This window comes from Teleopsis dalmanni, chromosome 2 (genome assembly GCF_002237135.1).
Source record: "Teleopsis dalmanni isolate 2A chromosome 2, ASM223713v2, whole genome shotgun sequence".
In the NCBI taxonomy this organism is placed as follows: Eukaryota; Metazoa; Arthropoda; class Insecta; order Diptera; family Diopsidae; genus Teleopsis; species Teleopsis dalmanni.
This window is the reverse complement of record NC_051847.1, coordinates 10,622,260-10,637,553: the sequence shown is the minus strand read 5'-3', so window position 1 is coordinate 10,637,553 and position 15,294 is coordinate 10,622,260. Positions and strand designations below refer to the sequence as shown.

The following is a 15,294-nucleotide window of genomic DNA, read 5'->3' as shown; positions in this document are numbered from 1 at the left end:
TAATATCAGTTAAGTACGTAGAAATAAATTGAAGGAAATAGATATATAATATTTAATATATATATGTGTATCAAAACATGTATTTGTATTCGCTATATTTGTCATTTTTTATTCAAATTCAGTTTAGAAAAATAAAAATAAGTACTTCAAGTATTTTTAAATTTTATTTGTTTTGTTTTTATAATGTATATATCGTTTTTTAAACATTTGCATATATATAATTAATGTATTATATATAATGGATACTTTATTGTTTAAGATTATTTTGTCTTTATGCTGTTTAATATAATTTCATCTATATTAGCTTAAACTTAAAGAATTTTTAGAAACTTAAAAACTAATTTATAAAAATTAACACAGCTCGTTTTTATACACTTCTTCTATGGCTACGTGTATAAATGAAATATAATGTAAAAATGGTATGATATAATAAATAATTTATAACATTATTCTATAACAATGAAATATATATATAAGTTTATATATGGTTTTATATATAATATGTAATAACTTGGCATAAAATTTTTTAAAACAAAAAATTAATAATAAAAAATTAATGCAATAATAAAACAGAATTTTTAAAGCACATACATACATAAATTTTAAATTATTCATTATAAAGTATAAAGTATAAAGTATAAAGTTAACATTTTATATTTTATTATTTAAGATTTTGTGTCGTTCTTGTGTAATTTTAACAAGAAAATAATTGTATAATTTCCAGTTCAGTGCAAGGAAGTGAAGACAAAATTCATTCATAAAACTTTTAATAAAAGTTCAGAATCAAAAGCTTTCCAGCGGAACTTTCAAACTGGTATAAAACTTTATGTTGCAGTTATTCGCTTGTAATACTTTAGACTATCAGTGTGAGCTTATGCCAAAAAGTATTTTACAAAAAGCCTTTCTTCGTATAGACACAAACTGCCAAAGCTTTAGTATTTATACTCATAAATACATACAAAAGCTTAATGGAGAAAACACAGTAGCAATATGCCATCGTCTAACATTGTACTTCTTTCTACTCGTTGTTTTTATGCATTTTCAATGAGTGAGTTGCTTTTTAATTAGCGCCTGTAGTAGGCGTGTTTTGGCTTTCTTCTCTTTATACTGTGCATAAGTTTCTTCGATGTTACGGCGATCATTTTTTAGCATTTTACGACCATTTTGCTCTTCAAATACTGTCTCGTAATCTCGTATGGTGCGTTTAAGCATCTTCTTGTCTTCGCGTGCCTTCTCCAAATGTTCCCACAGTTGATCAATGCTTAGTTGACCAATATTTTCATTGGCGTCTGCGGCTGCAGTTTGTTGGGTAGAGGTGGTGGTGGTTGTTGAGTCGTCGGAAGAGGCAGCTGTAGTTGGTGCTGCCGAATCGCTGGGTGAGTTAGTTGTTTCAGTGCTGTTGTTTGAAGAATACTGTTGAGATATTGTTGATTCAAAGACCATAGCTTCATGCTCCAATATAGTGGGTAGCTCATGTACGCCACCACTTGAGCAACCCGACAGCATAACACTGCGTGAAACCATACGTTTTATTTGACGATAGCGATCGTATATGGCTCGCGCAACATCACGTTCGTCTTTGGAATTAGGGCGCCCGTATAGGGATTCAAAATAGAGTAGGCCATGCTGTACAGCCGATTTTTCAGCTAATAATTGATCTGGTGTTAGTTCGTCAAGTACGTTGGAGCGATTAGCATCATGTTGTTTATCACTAAGATTCTAAAAAGAGAAATTAAAAAAAATCATTATTAGTTGTTGTAAATATATATTATATAATTATTTTTAATATTAAATTAATTTTTTTATTTATTGGTCTTTTTATTATTATTATGTTGAGCCTAGTTGAGTCAGTGCACTTGAGCACTTTTACACTCTATTAACTGCGAGGTTTCTTCATAACCCCTTTCTACGCCTTGACTGGATTATTGTTTATTACTTCATTACACTAAGCAATAATTGACCTCAGATATGCATACCTCCTCGAGGAATCTGTAACCATTCTGAGGGCTCTGTCCTTTATATATTTTTTGATTTATTGGTCTTTTTTAATTTAATATATAAAATTAAACAAAAAATCTGTTTTAAACAATTCTCATAACGAAAGTAAATATAAAACTGGTCTTTTCATAAATTGTTTTTATATAAAATTAAGTGCTAATTTATTATTCGACTCCCATATTAAAATAGAAAATTATTACTACTATTTTTTTTGTCAATATATAGGGAAGTTACTAACTATACCCTTTTTTAATATGGATTTCTTGTCATAGCCTATAATAGTCTTCATAAATAATAATGATATTGTTTTAAGCCGGCTGACTATCAGAACTACTATCAAAACTAAATCAGAACTACTACAGTTCCCGGCACATGTATTTTAAAATTTTGATCGAGAAATTTATATGAAAATAAGCTCTATCTCTATAGTAGAGATATTAAAAATTACTTAATAATTAAAAAATTTAATAAAAAACCATTGAAATTTATTCTTACAGCGTGACTTTATTTAATTGACTCTAATTTACGGAACAACTAATTAATATATTTAATTTAAAAATGTATATATTGCAGCTTAACTGTTTGTAAAATCTAATTAAATTAAAATGTGTGAATATTTTTTTGTACTGAAAAGAGCAACAACAACCAAAAGTACAACAATAAAAAAGATTTTTAACTAAATTTGGCTCTATTGAGGCAATACTATTCCGGCGAATCGCTAATTTTAGTTGCCGTGAGACTGTGACATTTTGGTCATTTTTTGCGACTATAATAGCAGTCAACAACTCGTTATTTAATTAATATAAACTTTTTATTGTCTGACAAAATAAACACAATGTAAACAAAGTTATTAATCATATAAAGAATTAAAATAGTATTATAAACTAATATAATTTTTGTGGTCTATAAAAATACACTTCAGCTTCAGATAGCATAAATGATGAGCGTGTCAGGCGAGCAAATAAAGTCAAGAGAACAGACAACAGAGAGAGAGAGAGAGAGAGAGAGAGAGGGAGATAATGGGGTTTTCAATGAAACTTCATATAATATTTTTAATTAAAATATGTGATTATGCTCTTAATAAAATAACATAATATTTACCTAGCCTAAAAATATCTACTATCTTCATACGAATATATATAAGTGGAAATCGTATCGTACAATTTTTAAGTAGTGTTCATAACTTTTGAAAAATATCAGTTCACATATATACAATATTATTTATTATTAACAGATGGCAAAAACTTCTGCTATGTACGAATATATATTTATTAATAAATATTTTGTGTTTTGTGTTGCAATTTTTTTGGCAACGGAACTGAACTTTATGAATCAATAGGAAGATTGCAACTTTTGCAACTTAAGAAATTTTTACAAACAGTTGAGTAAATAAATGCATTCTTTAATTTAACCTTGACAAATTTCGTGTAAGATACACGCTCGCTGCGATCTTATATAAAAACCAAAAATATCTTAACAATATTAATCGTATGTAAAAGTTTTTGAAGTGCAAAACAACACCAAAAAGATTTTATGACTTAAAAATAATTTCATGAATGTCTTTATATGCATAAAACCACATAAATTTATTTTCATTTAAATATAAACATACGCAATGTAAATAAACAGTAAACAAATAAATAAGTAAAATATGTATAAATTATTTTTTAAAAATAATTTCTGGCAAACCACCAAAAAAATATACACAAAAAATTGTCATACCTCAAATATTTCAAAAATTAATTTAAAATTTAAAATAATTTTCTTCCTTTAAAATATAAGACCTATGTATCATCTTATGAAACATACTTCTTTACTGACGCGTTTGTAGTGCCACATTGCTTGAATCAGACATAGTATCTATATACATTTATAGTGCGGAACTATACTGTGTACGAGAACACAATACGATGATATTCTGTTTTTGTTTTTTTTTTGTTTTTTGGGGGCAGTAAATTGGCGCACGTGACTGAAGTACACGTACACGTACAAATTGTTTTTTGTATATAAAAAAATTATTTACATTTAATGAATCCATACATTTTAAAATAATAAACAAAGAAGTGCACAACAATCAATGGGTCAACATGTTGTATGAGTGTAACTATAAAAATACATTTAACAGAAGCCCACTACCCACATTTTCTTATAGCAAAAATAATTTCTACTCGTTCTAATCCTGTTCAGATAATATAGTCTATATTAAAAATCATGGCAATGGTGCGGATATTTAACACTTTAATGACTCACCTGTTCAATTTCTTGTAGCGTCAATTTCATTTTCTCCAACTTTTTGGTAGCATCCATGCCACCGCTTACTTTCAAGCCCAGCGCACAACTAGCTGCATCGTTCTTCAGCTCTTGCCTCTCTTTGCGCAATTTACTCAGCTCAGCTAAAATGTTTTTCATATACTTGTCATTAAGACGTTCCGCCTGCGAAGGTCTATAACCCGAGCGTGCCTCAAAAGCTTCCTCTAATTGTGTTAATTTCTTTTTAAGTGCAGTCATACGTTTATTGATTTGCTTAAGACGTTCTTCAGGTGATTGAAAAGCTCTCATAACCGGCAATACCTGTTGGATGACATCGCGTGTACGCACATTTCCCAACGAAGTGAAAGCTCGAAAAGTATCAATCGGTTCCATATCATCCATATCGCCTGCATAGAGGTGTGCGGCACTCTGTTGCTTGTGTTGCTGTGGATAAGGCATTACCTTTGCCAATGTAGCTGCTGTATCAATGTTGTCTGCGTTGTGGGGATAGTGATGTACAGCTGCATAACGTCGGCTTAATACTGGTGCTTGATCATCAGGTACTGAACGTTCCCAAGGTAATACTTCTTGTTCAGAAAAAACTGGTAGCTTAGTAGCAGTGACCGTCTTAGTGCTTGGAATAACAGTACAACTGCTATTATCATCGCTACTGCCACCAGTGGAAGAGGGTGTTGGTGAAATTGGCGTATTAGCCTTTGCGTGTTTGTGGAAATCAATTAAGTTATTGTCATTGTGATCGTTACCACTGGGTTTTTCAGCTGTTGGTGTAGTATTTGCACTGACTTTCTTGCTGACAAAACCGCGACGTTCGTATTTCAAGGCGGAGAGATCATATTTGTAAACATTCTCATCGTTTCTCTTTGCTGGCATATATTTGATGACATTGTTTCCTGTCATGCCGCTACTCTTCTTAGTTACACCAGCTGCTTTGCGACCGGGTGGTGCGCGTGTCTTGCAGAAACGTTCGCTACTGCGACGTCTTTCATGCTCACATTCGCTATCATCGCTATCGCGATGTTTACCATTGGCACTGCCATTGCCATTGCCATTACCATTTCCACTAGTAGCGCGCATGGGTGAGTGACGATGTGAGCGTGCTGGGCTAGTCTCATACCGTGAACGGCGTGTCATATCCTTCGTAGGACCACTAACTCCCCACTTATCTGTATAGTTTGGTGGTAGTGCTTCATTGCCTTGTTGTTGCTGTTGTTGTTGTTGTTGTTGAATTTTCTGGCGATTAGCCAGTGAAGCATCATTTTCATTGCCAACTTTGCTATTCTCTTGTGTTGTTTTGTTATCTTTCGGTTCAATTTCTTGTACTACATATGGCGACTTTTTAAAATCTTCTGAAGACACACGACGTATTACGTCAGTCGATTTTTTTATAGTTAAATTTCTGCCAACATCACCGTCTGCAGTTTTATCAATATTATCTGCATCGATGGATTTATTGAGGTCTGGTGGTAGAAGTTCCTCACTGTTTGAACGCTGTAACTTGCGATCCTGTGTTGCCGAGGATGTGCTGTCAAGGCGTTCCTTGCGCTTTCGCGATTTTTGCCATTCTGATGGATTAATAATTTCTGGTAAATATGTAGAACTAAAACGTGTTGATGTCAAAATTTGTTGCTGTTGTGTGTTAAGTGAATTCTTATTGTTATTATTATTAAGATTATGTGTTGAAAGTGCTGTTGATATTTTTTCAGGACTTGTTTGTGATTGATGAAGCTGTTGTTCGTGAAGTTCTTGAAGCTTATGATGTAATTTTTCCGTTGTGCTGCTATCTTTATGTGCAGGCGTATTTTCCTCAGATGAAGATGATGATGATGAACTACTACTCACTGAAGATGCTGATGATGAAGATGAACCAGTCAGACGACTCAAGTCGCCTTCACTTAGACCAGTATTGGGATGGCGCATGCCGCACTGAAAGAAGATAAACACATTTTATTAAATTTATTAAATATTTGAGGAATATTTATAATAATTTATACTATATTACAAATTATTATATACATGGAGTATATAATTTACAATAATTTTTATATGTAAATTGAATAACATAAAAAAATTTTTTTTAAATATCATATAATAAATCGAATAATATTTTTGAAATAGTTTTATAGTAAAACAATTCCTATTCAAATATCGATTTTTGGTTTTTATAGGTAAAAGTTGAAAATGTCAAGATATGGGTAAATACCTATATTGTATCAACAAACGAATTAAAAATACTGTAAGGTATTATATATAGTTTTTCAAAAACATATAATATATATGGTACATGGCGCATAACACAAGGTATATGGTTATCCTAATTATGTATAGTATTTGCGATTATTGATACTGATATTTTGTAAGAATTTTATTTTTGGATATTTTAAAAAATATATAATTTAAAATAATATTTTTAATATTCTACAACATAGTCGATAAATGAATAATATAATAAACAAATCTAAAATCTCAAATTGTCTTAAGGCAACATCAACTTATCTTTTATAATTACGATTTCAGACAAATACGTCTAGCATTGAACTCTTGGCTTACTTTGCAATAAAATTGAAATATGAAAATAAATAATAATATTTAATAATAAATTAAAGTTAAGTACAAGCTGACGTAGTATTTTCATTGTAGTAATTAGTTAAGGTAATTAACAGCCGCAGTAAAACACATAAAAATAAATTTTCGAAATACCAAATTGTCTTAGGTCTTTTCAATTTGTAGTAAATACAAATTGTTTCTAATTTTTTTTACTATAATTTTTTTTTCATATAAAATGGATTAATTTATTTTCTTTTAATTGCATATTATGAGTAATGTAGTAGAGTATATCGATAATTGAGATACATTAGAATTTTACGAAATTATTGACAGTACAACATTTCAATTTGCTTCGTCATTTACTGATACTATTTTCAATATTGCGTGGAAAATACAAAAATACAATGCGAGAAATTAAAACTTTAATTATTGATAAATAACTGCATTAATTATAATGAAAATTATTTATCATACGCAATGTTGACTCATCACACAATGACTTTTATTAATAAGCAATTATGCTGCTGAACTTCAAGAAATATTTTTAAGTTCAATATAATAATTAATAATTATTTGTTTTAAAGTACGATTTTTAAAGTCAACTATGACGAAAGAAACTATTTTCATAATATCTATATTTCTTTTTATGTTTCTTATATATATTTTTAATTACATGCAGAAATGATATATAAAAACTTCTAACATAAAAATAATTATTTAATTAATTTATATTATTATACATTTCATTTCACACACTGATTTTATATTATAAAATATTATATGTTTAATTTTATGTATGCAGTATGTATTTTAGATTTTTATTCATATATATTCTATATTTAATAAGGTTTAATAAAATAAATTTGTTATTTATTTGGTATATAATTTCATTTAATTTATAACATTTTTATAATTTTATATAATTTTAATTTTATACCATTTTAAAATTTAACCAATTCAGTTGAGTTGAAAAGAACTTTTATCTGTCAATATATTTCTGCATTTAAAAGAAGTGAAAACTTTTATGAAAAAACAGCAGCTTGATTCTTGTGCTTTTTGAGAAATGGTCCATGTGGCGTATGAGTAACCAAATTGCATTGCAATCACTCCACATGTAAAAAGATATTCAAGAAGTTCTCAAAGTAAAACCAATAACAAAAAAATTTATTTATACTCATAATAATATTTTATTTTTCTATGATGAATTAAGAAAGTTTCCATTTTGAATTAAACTTCTTTTATAATTTTGTTAGTTATTTATTAAAAATATTATTAATAACATGACTTGTTATAAAACTTGTCTTTAATATTAATATGGCAAATACTTCTCACATAATAACGATTACTAAAAGGCTATTTCGTTAACCATTCCATCGAAGAAAGACAAGCTACTAACGTATCGCACTAAAATATAAATTATAATTTATATATAATTTATAAATTATAATTACTTAGGTATGACTAAAACCCAAATATGTAAAAAACTTTTTTATGTGTTATTACTAAATATGCAGTCAGATATCGCAAAAAATATGCAATATTAATTTTAAAATTTATTGAGAATATGTAAAATTTAATATTAAAGGATTTTTATTAATTTCAGATGTTGCAAAAAATATTCAAAAATAATTGAAAAACAAAAATAATAAAAAAAAATCGTTATAAATAGTGAAATAAATAATTAGTACATTAAACAAAACATTCATTATTTGTATCATTGAATGAAACACTTAGTCCATAGCGGACGAAGTGGAATAAAAGGAGAATGTCTCCAGTTTTGTTTTATAGTTTTTTTGTAAATTTCACACTAAGCTATCATATCCGCCTATGGGGTTTAAAAGTAAAATGCTTTAGGTTCTGTTTAATTGAGCTTTGCATTTGGTTGCAAGACGCTCCGACCAGGCTTCCTATATTTTTAGTCTGCCTTACCAGAATGATCAGCATGGTAGAATTATTTTAACTTGATTTCACGAGTTTTCGAAAATGAAAGTAAAATAAAAAAAAATAAAGAAAAGAATTTTTACTTAGAATGATTATGCACCTTTTTTACAAAATCAATAACCACAAATTAATTAATTTTTAATTTTTTTTATGACATTCTTTCGCAAAAAAAAATTGCCTTCAAGGAAGCCATTTTTACTGTCAAAAACGCAGAGTTGCTATCAATTGTCAAAAAAAAAAGATTTATGTACAGTATAGTATGTAGGTACAGTATGTTTTTGGTACAGCTACGAATACACAGTTTAAAATTTTTTTTTTTTTTGACCAAATTGCACTGTAAAACTTGTTGGAATTTTTTTTTTTGAAAATATATTATTGTGATATGTGAAGTACATAAAAAGCCTAGTTTACCATATGTAAACTAGTTTAATTAAAAATAAGATTCCTATCTATCTTTTAATAATACATAACTACTTTTATATGAAATAAATTATAATTTTCTACATTTATTATTACGTCATTGAAAGATTTACTCTTGAATATAAAAATTTATTGTTACATAATTTTAAAAATAATATAAAGTATAAAAATTAACCTACCAAAAAGTATGTAATTATCCTTGGTGTCATTTTTTGGAATTGTAAAATGGAATTGTTTTTCTTTTGTTTATTATTGAGTATTTTAAACCAAGTTTGAAGCAGCATTCAGCGCCCCTTAGTTATGCAATTTTTTTAAACAAATTTCTTATAGTTCTTGGGTTCAAAAAAAAACTTATTATTTTAAATAATTAAGCTTCTATTGTCTTTTCATTTTTGAATACTTTCAAAGCACTTTTAACTTTATTTTGATTTGATACAATTTACTTAATTTCTAATAAATTTTGATTTATTATTCATGTCAAGCGGAAATCACTTGATACACTTTAATTAAATTCAATTTAGCTTTACCGTTTTAATATATAAAAGTGTAAATTTTTTTCAGGTTCTTTGGCACATTATTTTTGAAGCGTACACTATCACAATATATGCAGCAAATGTTATTAAATTTATTTCACCGCATTGCAAAAATATGAAAAATGTTTTTTCAAAACAAATACTTAAAGGCATTAAGGTACGCTTAAATAAGTTTCTTATCTTTTACTCGTACTTAAATAAATTAAAAAACTGATTGATTGCGAAATTTTGTTAAATCGCCTGTATTTTTGTTTGAATTTTTCCGCTCGTTGTTTTCCTTGCGAAAACAAAATCACTAGTAAAATTATTTTCCTAGCCGCAAGTCAAATTATATACAAATTTTTGCCTTAAAGAATGTATTCGCGTATCTGTTTTGTGTTCTTGTTGTTTTTGTTATTTTTGTTGCTTTTGTTATTTCTCCCACCTCGCTCTCATTAACAGGGATGACACGATCTTTTTTACGTGTATGCAAGCATGAGTTTATTTGTTAGCACCGGTAAATCAGAGCAAAAAGATTATAACAAAAAGTAATAACAAAAAATTATTGAATTGGCAGAAGAGAGTTTTTTTTACAAGCTTTTAGAGCAAACACAGCAGTGTAAATTAAATGGTAGCAAAATTGAAGAAACGGGCGCAATGTCAAGTGTTTGCTTTCATTTACGTGCGCTCAGCCAGCCATAAGACCAGAGAAAAACATAGACAAAATTATGGAGAGAGTATCGAACTTTTTTGTGTTTGGTATTAATTAAAATAATAAAAATGAGAGCGGCTTTTGTTTTACTATTAAGAACAACACTGCACACTGAAGTTTGAGAGTGTAAAAAATATTTTATTGTGCTATCTTTTGTTGGTTTTGTTTTTTGATTTTGTTTTGTTTTGTTTTTACTTTTTACTATTTACGGTAGGAAAATTATATATGATACAAATTAAATTAACGAAGACATCCATTAATTATAATTAGCAAATGTGATCACAATTTTTTTTTCTGCTTGTGTTACTAAATACAATATGCAATGTACTTTACGTATATTAGAATTTTAAGTATAAATATGATAACATAGAACAGTGGTTCCCAACCGGTACGCAATAATACTCAATAATATAGGAAAGCTTGATTTACAAATTTCATTGTCAAGCTCAATAGAATATAATGGTTAAGAGTAACATTGGAAGTTATTTTATTTACTTTACTTGTACATTCATTTACGGTCTTCATCAGTGTTATTCAAGAAAATTAAAGGAATGTCGTCCTATTCGTCGTATGTAGGAAATTGACTAAATGCAGCCTTTAAAAGCAGTGCGCTATCGTTTGAGTACAGTTTGTCAGCGACTGGCATTTTCTTTGGCAACATAATAAAGAAAAAAATAAACATTTGGTTTGGAAAAAGGAAAACATTTGGTCGTGCTTAAAACAAAAATCCGAATAATAAAATGCACTTTCCCATATTTCTATTGACTTGTGACAATAGGGAAGTTCGCATTATTGAAGTTCAAGTTAAACAAGCAGAATTGTATGTAGTTTGCTCTCTAAAAACCTCTTGCACTCGTTTTAGTTCGAGTTATGGAAGTTTGACTGTATTTAATTTTATAATATTATACAAATTATTATAAAATAAAAAATTATTTTATTTTATAAGTACTATAGAAATTCTGATTTCATAAATATTAAATTAAGTTTATATGCAAAATATTTATGCTAAATATCTTCTATTAAAAAAAAAACAAAGAATTTATTTAAAATATAAATTTAATATGTCTATATAATATTAATATATATTATATATTCAAATAAACAATACTGAAAATACTACAGACATGAGAAATATGATTGCTTTAAAATAAACATTTATTTGTAAGTTAAAATAATAACATAAAAATAAATAAAATTCATAAGCTATTTAAATTATAAACACGTATTGAGTAAATGATTGTCCTGTGGTATGAGCAACATTTAATTAAGCAATCAAATGATCAACATTATTAATACATCACACGATCACACGACAAATTTCACACATTTTAATTTTCGTTAAGAAAATTAAATCGTTTAAATTGAATGAATTTAAGCAAAGTTAATTTAAAAAAAAATCAAATTAAATCGAATAAGAATCAACTTGTGCGAAAGACTAGGGTTCTTTTATTTAAAAATAGCGCAATATTTTTTATATAAAAAATTTACTTAGAAGTTAATTTTTTTATTTAAACAAGTTTTATAATAAAGTGAAGAAGAAAAATAAATCAAAAAAAAAATTTTACAAAAATTTCCTTAATTATATATCAATAATTTCTAAATGATTTTTATGATTCTTAAGAAGTGTCCACAGAGAGGTTGCCTCAACAACCCTAAAATTGTAAGTAAGATTTTCTATATAATTCAATAAAAATCTTAAAGCAAATTTTAACACTTATACGATAATTTAAAAGTAATGAAAATAAAATTTTTTTTAACTTATATGTGAAATAATTTTTGCACTGATGATTGCAGTGTAAATTTGTAAAAATTAGGAATATTATTTTTAAATTTGAACCTAAAATAGATTTCAAAACAAATAAAACCTACAAGTTGACAAGGCTTATTTATAGCAAATCGATAAGCTTTGTTTATAAATTTAAAAAAAAAATCATTTAATTTATGACAATTACAATTGCTAATTTATCAGCTAAAAATTTCGTAAACATCCACCATTTGTTTTTACTAATTGAAAATATAATAATCAATCTTAAGACGTGTTATAAATAACATAAAAATATTGCATCTTATGATACGTATTTTAAAATTCCTAATTATGACAATTAAAATTCAAAATAATATAATAATAAAAATAAAATCTAAATCGGAAACGAAATCTAATTCCGAGATATTGAAATTCATTTAGAAGAAATGGTAAATTGTAATATAAGAATTTAAGATTTACGAATTTAACGCTACATCTAATGTAGACATCCACAGAGGATCAGCGTTAAATAGTGTCGCATAGAAGAGAAGGATTTTTTCTCTCATTTCTTCATTCTTGAAAGATTGTAGTGATAAATGTAGGTATTATAAAAGCAAAATACTAGATATAGACCATCATTCGGTTTGATCTTGTGCTATATCGCTTAGTTTATTTTTTTTCTTTATTTAAACTTGGTTTTGATTTAATCACTTATAAATAGTTTGAGAAAATATGTTAATATTTAAACAGATAATTTTTTTATGAACTAAGCGATATTGCTTGTCTTTAGATCATAAAAAAATCCAAAATCTCTTTCTGCAATGGCAATTTGAAAAATATTAATACATGTAAAACACTAACAACTTAGGCAAAATAAAGGTTTAATGGGCATTCATTTGTTTCGTGTGAATAGCTTATTATAACTTATCAAATCATAGAGTAAGAGATCTCATCGTATGCACGTTGAAGTTTAGTTGCTCCAAGGTGCATGCCCATTCCGCTACATGGTTGAAGTATGTCAAATATGCATCAAGGATTATATTCACGTAAGCAGTATATAAAACGTCATGCTTGGGTCTACGACCCGGACCTACTTGTCGAGTTGGACGATCAAATGCCGTTCAGCACTCGCAAAAGGAACTGTACAGCAGAGGGTTTTGGAGCCTCAACGCACACACAAGCTTGAACTCAACCGATCTTTGGATATGTCGCATAAAAGTGGCCAAGTTTCGGTGCGTTAGTCCTGGTTAACTTCCATTTATCTCCCATCCAGTCCCTAATCCATCTTGCTCCTAATTAATCTCCTCCTCTCTCACACTACCATTACTTATTCACATCCTACCTAACCCATGTGTTCGTCTTTATAATCCATGTAACTTTACCCCATCTATATGTCATGCCACAACTCGATTTTGGTGAAACTACCAATGAAGAAGAAGTAATAAACTTACAACTATTTTTCACTTACTACTGAAATTGAGAAATTATATTTTGCTAGTTTGCAAAAATTAAAAAAAAATTATAGAAAAACTAGAAAATAAATTCAAAAATACGTCATTTTTAAATTATAAATTATATAAGTTACTTACAATACTTAAACGGATATGGGTAAAATTTTACTTAAGTATTACTTTACTAAAAGTGTTATGAATTTCGTTTTTGATAAAAGAAATAAACATTCGATTAAGTATTTATTTATATTTGCAAAATAAACAAAATATTTTGAAATTCGATCAAAAATGCGCTTCCTCATATTTTTATAAAACACACACATCGTTTTTGTGAATGTTTTGATTACTTAATACTAAATAACATAATAAACAAAATATAAAAATACTACTTTTGTAAATAAGGTAATGCATAAACAATTATTTAAAGTCGTTTAATTATATATCGACAAAAATACTCGTATAAGATAATACAGACAATTTTTTTTTCACTTGTAATAATTTTAAACAAAAGACAGCAATATTTCTGAGTTTTTGTTTTAATTACAGCAACAACAAAATAAAATTAAAAACAAAAATGGAAATATAAAAATATAGTTCTTTTATTTGCACATAGTAACAAAATTTCATAAACTTGATGAAAATAGTAAATAAAATCTACTTAAATGACTACAACTATCTATATCTTCGTTAATCTTAGTCATTCTTTATCAAAAATGTATGATTTCATAATATTCACCTCTTCATAAAAAAAAAAACACTTAAAACTCACTACAATGTAGTGTGCTTATTTATTAAATACATAATAAAAAAAAGCATCTGAGTCTGAGTTCAATTCGAAACAATAAACAAATACAAAATAAATTAATTCAGAGATTTTTATAATTAAAACTGGTTAAAACCAAACTGTGCCAAGTTCAAAGGCTGATAACTGCAACAATTAATATAAATTGAAACAGTTTATATACATTATATTTGCATGATCATCATAAGTTTAGATAATGTATTCTATATACTTGTTTGTAAACAACAAAAATCCGACAGTACGTCTCGCATATTGGCTTGTACATGTACAAACCCCTGCAGCTACTGCTATTAGACGACAATCTCAAATAGAACAGACTAACTTCGAAAAAAATATTAAAATGAGAAGAATTGAGATGAAAAATAACATTTTTTAGCTGAGAATAACAATACAATTATAAGTAAGCAATTGACGATGATCTATTGAATTGTAGCATAACAAACAAAAAAAAACACTAGAAATACTTAATGGCAGCACCTATCTAAAGACAACTTTCTTTACAAATTTGACAAATGAATTACACAATATTTAACAATTATTAAGAATGGAATGAATATTTAAGAATAGATAGACTTCTGCCCACCTAAGCAACGTTTGCAAATTATAAAAATTTATATCTAAAACCAGTGTTCTATAAGACATATATTATATGCATACCGCTTCAGCGCTCAGTAATAATGATCACCTTCTGTCTTAGAGATTTTGTTAGAAAGCAAAATTTCCAGTTTTGTTGTAAGAAAAGTGATATGATAATCTATCAACTATCAACAGATTCTAAAAATGTACTGTTGGGCTCACTTTATAGGCTGATAACATCAACGGGCTATGTATAATAAAATCTTACTCCAACAAGTGGATTATGCAGGAGTTGTCAAGTTGAAGAGGAGGTAGAATCTATC

At 27.7% G+C, this 15,294-nt stretch overlaps 1 protein-coding gene across 2 annotated transcripts in view; it reads right to left on the bottom strand.

Annotated features, from left to right (window-relative positions):
* Positions 1 to 735: 735 nt before the first annotated feature.
* Positions 736 to 15,294, bottom strand: part of LOC119675359 — a 24,323-nt gene continuing 9,764 nt past the window's right edge. Inside the window, exons 1-3 of one of the 2 annotated variants that reach the window (XM_038086555.1) lie at positions 9,354 to 9,529; positions 4,249 to 6,192; positions 736 to 1,719 (exon numbers count right to left, since the gene is read on the bottom strand). In XM_038086555.1, coding sequence (XP_037942483.1) covers positions 1,042 to 1,719; positions 4,249 to 6,192; positions 9,354 to 9,458 — 2,727 coding nt within the window. In that variant the 5' untranslated portion in view covers positions 9,459 to 9,529 and the 3' untranslated portion in view covers positions 736 to 1,041. Of the gene's footprint in view, positions 1,720 to 4,248; positions 6,193 to 9,353; positions 9,530 to 15,294 lie in introns of those variants that run through there. The other variant, XM_038086556.1, reaches the window with a different exon arrangement.